The sequence below is a fragment of the Carlito syrichta genome, unplaced genomic scaffold (genome assembly GCF_000164805.1).
Source record: "Carlito syrichta isolate Samal-C Ts95f unplaced genomic scaffold, Tarsius_syrichta-2.0.1 Scaffold313900, whole genome shotgun sequence".
Taxonomy (NCBI): domain Eukaryota; kingdom Metazoa; phylum Chordata; class Mammalia; order Primates; family Tarsiidae; genus Carlito; species Carlito syrichta.
In genome coordinates, this window is record NW_007257996.1 from 379412 (window position 1) to 387288 (window position 7877).

Sequence of the window (7877 nt, forward strand, 5' to 3'; positions counted from 1 at the left end):
GCAGTACAGAATCGAGTCCAGAAACAGACGCACATATATGTGTGACTTCGGTGATTTTCAACAACACTGCCCAGGTAACTCAATGAGGAAAGAAAAATGTCTTCCACAGATGGTTCCAGCACTGCACTCCATAAGAAGAAAAAATGAACACAACCCTTCCCTCATGTCACTCACAAAAATGAACTCTAATTGAGTCACAAAGGTCAGTGTAAGAGCTGAAATTAGAAAACTTCTAGAAGAAAACACTGAAGAATTCTCATGTCCTTGGGAGCAGGTAACAATTTCTTAGATAGGACACAAGAGGACAAACCAGGTTACAAAAACTTAAAAGTCTTTGCCTTTAGAGACACTGTTAAGAAATCAAAAGGGTGACCAGATTAGGAGAAGATATTCACCATATATGTATCTGACAAGGCACTTGATTCCCAATTATGTACATATATTTTTAAATTCTTGCAATGTGTTAAGACAAACCAATTAAAATGGGAAAGATATTTGAACAAGCACTTCACAAATACAGACAAGCATCTTTACTCATTAGGAAAATGCAAATTGAAATTGCAATGGGATACTGCTACACATTCACTTAAATGGCTAAAATTAAAAGACCGACTACACCAAGTGTCGCCAAAAGTGCAGAGCAACTGGAATTCTCTTATCTTGCTAGTGGGAGTTTAAAAGAGTATAATCATGCTCGGTGGCTCAGCCTGTAATCCCGCGCCTTTGGGAGGCTGAGGTGAGTGGATTGCCTGAGCCCGCGGGTTTCAGACCCGCCTGGGCAGGCGAGACCTCATCTCTACAATAAATCAAAAAATTAGCCAGGCGTGGTAGCGTGCGCTTGTAATTCCAGCTACTTGGAAGGCTGAGGTGGAAGGATCGCCGGAGCCCAGCAGGTCGAGGCTGCGGTGGCCGGGAGCGGCCACTGCACTCCATTCTGGGCGACAGAGTGAGACTCCCACTCAAAAAAAAAATAATAATAAAAGAGTATAATCACTTTGGAAGATATTTTGGCAGTTTCTACTAGAGATTTAATCTAAATAGGCAGACATATATTTAAGTTACATATACTTATCATATGACCTTGCAATTCTACTCCTAAGTATTTATTCAAGGAAATGAAAATATATCTGCACGCAAAGATTTGCACACAAATGTTCCTAGCAGCTGTACTCAAAATAGGCAAAACTGGAAACAACCCAAGGGTCCATCAACAGGTGAATGCAGAAACAAACTATGGTACACTCGTACAATGTAATTCTATAAGCACAAACAGAACTAAACTACTGACAGACACGATGCCACGGATCAATCTCAAAAATATTCTGTCCAGTAAAAGACGCTAGATGCAAAAAGAGGACACACCACACGGTCCCATTTTTATTAAAATCTGGAGGAAACAAAGCTAATCCACAGTGAAGAAAGCAGTTCAGCAGCTACCAGGGCCTGGGGTGAAGGGTTAACTGCAAGAAGTCTGAAGGAACAATCTTGGGGTGATGGAAACGTTATCTTGAATGGTGATTGGTAAACGAAAAGTCACTCGTCAGAACTCAAGGTATCGGATTCAGTGACTGCATGTAAGTTATTTATCCACAAAGCCACTTTTAAAAAAGACAAAAGCAACCATCTGGGCACCAATAAAAATAAAAAGCGCCCCAGCAAGGTGGTTCATAGAAGAACTTCAGAACACCTGAGAAAGAATAACTACAGTGAGGTCACCGAGTCACACAGAGGACACAGAGCCTGGTGCAGGAAGATGGCAGGGCAGTGCCCCAGTGCCAGGAAGGCAGCTTTCCACCTAGAGGCAACCACCAAGGGAAGGTAGGAAGACTCATGCAGAAAGGCACCATCTCAGAAACACATGGCGTTAGCCCTCTGGAATACGCCCAGCTGAGGCCAGGCCTGGAGGAGGCAGATGACACGGGTGTGAGAGAACCCTGGGTCTATGTGAAAATGTACCAGCACAGCATGACTCTTGGAAACATGGTGCCCATGGCCAAGCTTCAAAGGAACTCAGATATCAGCAGGCATCGAAGAGCTGGTGCTGGAGGAAATCGTATCATCATGGAAATCCTCCAGAAGCCAAAGCTTGCTAAACAGGCAGCACTCTTAAGGGGGGGCCCACCAGCACAGTGAAGGTACCAAAACTCAGGCATATCTTGAAGCTGCAGGGCACCCAGAAGTCACACTGGAGGGCCCAAGGTATAGTGGGTGGGGTGGGGCGAGACCACGATGAGAGTGGGCTTTCTGGAAATCAGGCGTTGGCACAGGAAAAGACACCTTAGAAGCTAAGAATGGGAAGCACCCAGCCAGTCTTACACCCTACATAGAAGCTAAGAATGGGAAGCACCCAGCCAGTCTTACACCCTGCACCAGAGAGAAATCTCCAGAACGAGATGTTACCACAACAAAAGTAACTGAAATCCACACTGAAATGTCTTAGGAACAGTAAAACATGGAAAACACTGAATACAAAGATAAACAATGAGTGAGAGAAAAGGTCATAAACACTTAAGCAAAGTTCAAGAAAAGCACAGTCCAAGCTGTGAAGACACGTATTTGAGCATGGAACAGAGTCTGACCACGGATGTGCCCACGGCTGTTAACATGACCATGGGAGAATGACAAAGATGGAAGCAGAGAGCCACGTGAGCTGTCATCACTGTCTGCCACAATCCTAAATCAGTGGACAATGTCAACTCATGACAAGTCAGGAGCCAGGATTACAGTGGTATTTCTTCAAAATATGGTGGTAGGAACAAGAATATACATGCAAGGAAAATGACGCCTCTGGATACATAAAGACTGTCTTGTGAATACACACTGAATGCACATACACACAAAGGCAACACCCTGGGGATTTATAAATATGTAGGAAGCATGGGAAAAACCTGCTCAAGCAGGGTAAAGGGACGTATCCCCTCCCCAAAGAAATATAGGCAGAGATAACAAACAAGCAACTCACCAGAAGAAAGAAAAACAGCCAAACATATGCTCTATTTTTCAAACTTCAACTTTACCAGGAATGAAGACATAGAAAAAGACACTATTTTCACCTTTCAAATTGGCAAGTAAATTTTAACAGCCTATAATGTATGGGGAAGACATGGGAAAAGACATCCATATAGACTAACAGTATAAGGAAAATGATCCGTCTTTAGGGTCAGATTCAGCAAAAAAAAGAACAAGCAAAAGTCCTCAGCTATGAACATTTTATCACAACCATCCCTTACTTCTGAGGGGAATCATCCTGACTGCACACAGAGCCCACTTCACAGAGTGAGAGGAGGCAGCTCGTCCCCCAACATCCCTGAGACCATAGCCAGGCCACAGATAGCCTCCTGTACAGCTGACATCAAGCTCTGACCCAATGGGGAGACATGCACTGTCCAGCACCTTGCTGAGTACAAGTCTCTTAAAGGACAATGCATGATGAACTCCTAATACATCACACACGCCTGGGCAACTTGGCGAGACCTCATCTCTACAATAAATCAAAAAATCAGCCAGGCATGGGAGCGCGCACCTGTAATTCCGGCTACTTGGAAGGCTGAGGCAGAAGGATCGCCAGAGCCCAGCAGGTCAAGGCTGCGGTGGCCGGGAGCGGCCACTGCACTCCAGTCTGGGTGACAGAGTGAGACTCCAACTCAAAAAAAAAAGAAAAAGAATTTTTATCAAAATACTATTTTCATGGATGGTAAGATTATGAGTAATTCACATTTTGGGTTTTTGCTCATCCACCGTTTCTAAATTTTCCAAAATATCCATGTCATTTCTTTTATCATAAGAGAAAAAATCAGCAAAAGTTATTAAAGAAAAGTTAAAATTTGGGCTGGGCTCGGTGGCTCAGCCTGTAATCCCGTGATTTTGGAGGCCAAGGTAAGTGAACTGCCTGAGCCCGCGGGTTCAAGACCCACCTGGGCAACTTGGCGAGACCTCATATCTACAATAAACCATAAAAATTAGCCAGGCATGGTAGCGCACGCCTGTAGTTCCAGCTACTTGGAAGGCTGAGGTGGACGGATCGCCGGAGCCCAGCAGGTCGAGGCTGCGGTGGCCAGGAGCATGCCACTGCACTCCAGTCTGGATGACAGAATGAGACTCCAATTCAAAAAAAGAAAGAAAGAAAGAAAGAAAAGTTAAAATTTGAATTTTGACCCTAGGAAGCTTCTGCTAGGATTACAGGAATGTCACCCAGGTCAAACTCCCCTGGAAACGCGCACCATCCTAAAGACCAGGTTTCAACAGAATCACTGTGACCACTTTCCACATGCATGCTGTCAGACAAAGACCAGGGGACAAGTGAGACACGATACCCATAACAAGAGGCATCCTCATGGGCAGAGGCAGAGTGAGACATGGCACCCATCACCAAGAGGTGTCCTCGTGGGCTGAGGTGGAGTGAGACACAGCACCTACCATGAAGAGGCATCCTCATGGGCAGAAGCGGCATGAGACACAGCACCCACCACCAAGAAGTGTCCTCATGGGCAGAGATGGAGTGAGACACAGTGCCTACCACCAAGAGGCATCCTTGTAGGCAGAGGCAGAGATCTGATACCCATCACCAAGAGGTGTCCTCATGGACAGATGTAGAGTGAGACACAGCATCTACCACTAAGAGGCACCCTCATGAGCAGAAGTGGAGGAAGACACAGTGCCTACCATGAAGAGCTGTCCTTATGGACAGAAGCGGCATGAGACACAGTTCCCACCACCAAGAGAAGTCCTCATGGGCAGAGGCAGAGACCTGGTGCCCATCACAGAGGCGTCCTCATGGGCAGAGGTAGAGTAAGACATGGTGCCCACCACCAAGAGGCATCCTCATGGGAAAAGGTAGAGTGAGACACAGTGCCCACCACCAAGAGGCATCCTCATGGGCAGAGACAGAGTAAGACCTGGCGCCCACCACCAAGAGGCATCTTTGTGGGCAGAGGCAGAGACCTGGTGGCCATCACAAAAAGGCGCTCTTATGGGCAGAGGTGCAGTAAAATACAGTGCCTATGACCAAGAGGCATCCTCGTGGGCAGAGACAGAATGAGATACAGCACCAACCACAAAGAGACATCTTCATGAGCAGATGCAGCATGAACACACAGTTCCCACCATAAAGAGGTGTCCTCATGGGCAGAGAGAGAGTGAAACCTGGCACCCACCACCAAGAGGCAGAGTGAGGTAGAGACGGCCCTAGCCAGAACTTGAGCCCATAGGCTCCAGTGAGTTCTAGAATGCCCAGCAGCTTTCTGCCTTCCACCTCACCACAGGATTATGAGATTTAAAGGGGTCTGCCCATCCTCCCAACTCCCCATGATCGAGTTTGGGTAGAAAACCAACCAGACAGCAGGGTCACTGTCTTAGAGGAAGTCATGGCATCAGGCTCTGCCAACTCCCGACAAGAAGGCTAGCCTGTCACACAGCCACTGGCCTGGCTATGCAGGTACAAACCACATAACCAAGTAATTGCAGATGCCACACAGCTCTCACGCAGCACACATGGCCACAATCTTTCACAAAATTGCCCATCTCTACTCCTTTGTTTGCCAATGCCCACACCGCAACACCCTTTTGCAAACAAAGATGCTTACTAACCAAAGGCTTTGGTAAAGCAACCCCATAAGTAACAACACACTACCAAAAATAAACATTCCTTACAAATATTGCATAAAAACCACACTATAAGTGTCTAAGTGCAAAGGAAAGAACGGTATTTGAGAAGATGCCATTTTTCTCTCAATAATCAAAGCACCTTCTAGAGACAAGTGCTCCTTTATTGCCTAAAGGGGCACGAAATGAAAGCAAAGGCCCTTCCTCACTTAAACCACAAGTGACGGCACATCAACATGACTCATCCCCCACTCTGATATTCAAGGGGGACGCCTGCTCACTTTGCTTTCTCAATCACAGCAGACACACTTCTAGACGTTCAAATGAGGGTACCCAGGACGGGTTTCGCCGTGACACGAAGCATGCAGTCTTCAGAGGACAAGGACCAGCCAAGGGAAGCAAGCCCTGGCGGGCACTCACCTTGTTAATCCAGAACACCATGGCATCCTCCAGGTCGTATGGGAGCTCCTTGGAGGCACTGAACGTGGAAAAGCGCTTGACACTGGCCACCACCTTCTCGATGCTGATCATCTCCACAGTGTAGGCCATCATCAGGGCGTCCACCATCGCCATGTGGGCACTCTGGGGGCAGAGGCAACAGCTATACCCCCAAGCCCACCCCTTACTGTGCTCTAACCCCAAGTCTGTTCAACAGGAAATCTGTTCAAACCCCAAATCTGACCTCACTTCTTTACTTCATCTCCTTTTTGGGACAGAAATAGTACGATCTGCCCTTCCTCCCATCACTTCAAGCCTAGTGTTTTAGTCAATGAGCCTTAGGACGATTAGGGACTCAAGAGCCCCTCCCCAGGCCAGGGAAGGCCAGCTCCACAGCCTGCAGGGTGGTGTGTTTTGTTCCTCCTTGTTTTGTTTCGTGATCGCCCCAATACCCCTGAGGGACCCCCTTGGTTGGTAGTGGTGTTCCTACTCAGGCTGGGGAATGGTACAATGAGGAAACTGGCCAAGGCTGCTGACCACCAGAGGTCTCTGGTCATCAGTCCAGAGCTCTGCAGGTAAAAACTGCACAACAGTTTCGTGCCATGTCTTCACAAAACACAAGGAACATTCTCTTCACTCACAAACCTGACAGTGAAAAGTCACAGAGGCAAAATGCCAATGAACTACCTCAATAAGAAATGAGGGAGGCACTAAAGATGGTTTAGACCTAGAACAGTTTGACAGGGACATCAGTAGTATGGCTTTAGAGACAGGGGAGCAGGGTTGCTCAGGGGAGGAAAGGGCACACATTTCTTTACTTTAGCACAAAAACACCTAGAAGGCATGCATGGCACAGAAGGGGTTCAACAGTTAAGCCTCACATCATCTGTAAAGCTTCCCCCGAATGTTTTTACTGACAGATCTCCCCTCAATCTTGCTGTGAATAAAGCATTCGTAATGAGGAAAAGGGCCAAAAGAAGCCGCTTTAATCTGTTTTCCAAAACAAGTCTGGGCTTAACCAACACATAACTCACGAAGGGACACACCGCATAGGCACCCCCTTCCCAGTCGCACTCTGCGTTCACGCTACCCAGCCGTCAAGCACTCACCATCTTGATGGGGGCGCAGCTGAGGTCGGGGTCTGTCACAGGGCTGTCGTCACTCTCCATCACGTAGATGCCCTTCCGGGACAGGGCTTGGATGACAGACTGGTGTCCCTGCAGGGCAGCTGCCTGGTCACCCTTGAGGATAAGGCTACACACGCGGCAGTATAGCTCACTGGACAGCAGCAGCCTGATCACAGGTGGCTTGATGTGCTCTTGCTCATACTGGTCAATGTAGAAGGGGTCACGGAGGTCCTCGGGGATGTTATCTAGAATAACGTGGGACGATATGTGAGCAGCACGCACACATCCAGAATCCCAACTGCCACAGGACAACGCCACCCACTGGTGTCCCTCAGCACGACCCAGACCAAAGCATGATCCACGCACTGGCAACCAACAGCATGAAAGATCCCAGGTTACTTCGATAGTCCACCACTTTCTATCCTGACAAAGGCAACCAGAACATCCAGTATCCTTGGGGATATGGACAACCCCAGTCATCTCGTGTCTACCACCATGACCTCCAATATCAAGATGTGCAAGTCACAGGGCATGCAAGAGGCCGAGGGGAAACCAAGATGTAGCCAGGCCAAGACTGTGCAGAGCCCAGTGACACCAGAGGAGGGGGCATGTGGGCACAGGCAGCACCAGCCACAGCAAGCAAGCGCAGCATACCCATGATGTCAAATCAGAGGTGACAAAAGAGGTCAAACACCCATGGCCTTTACAGAG

At 47.8% G+C, this 7877-nt stretch overlaps 1 protein-coding gene across 3 annotated transcripts in view; it reads right to left on the reverse strand.

Moving 5' to 3' along the window:
• The window catches only part of CAMSAP1 (calmodulin regulated spectrin associated protein 1), a 65905-nt gene extending 58496 nt beyond the window's left edge, over positions 1 to 7409 (reverse strand). For all 3 annotated transcript variants that reach the window (XM_021718858.1, XM_008070659.1, XM_008070658.1), the window contains exons 1-2: positions 7149 to 7409; positions 6022 to 6183 (exon numbers count right to left, since the gene is read on the reverse strand). In XM_021718858.1, the coding sequence (XP_021574533.1) occupies positions 6022 to 6183; positions 7149 to 7208 (222 nt within the window). In that variant the 5' untranslated portion in view covers positions 7209 to 7409. The remainder of the gene's footprint in view (positions 1 to 6021; positions 6184 to 7148) is intronic.
• Between the last annotated feature and the right edge of the window lie 468 nt (positions 7410 to 7877).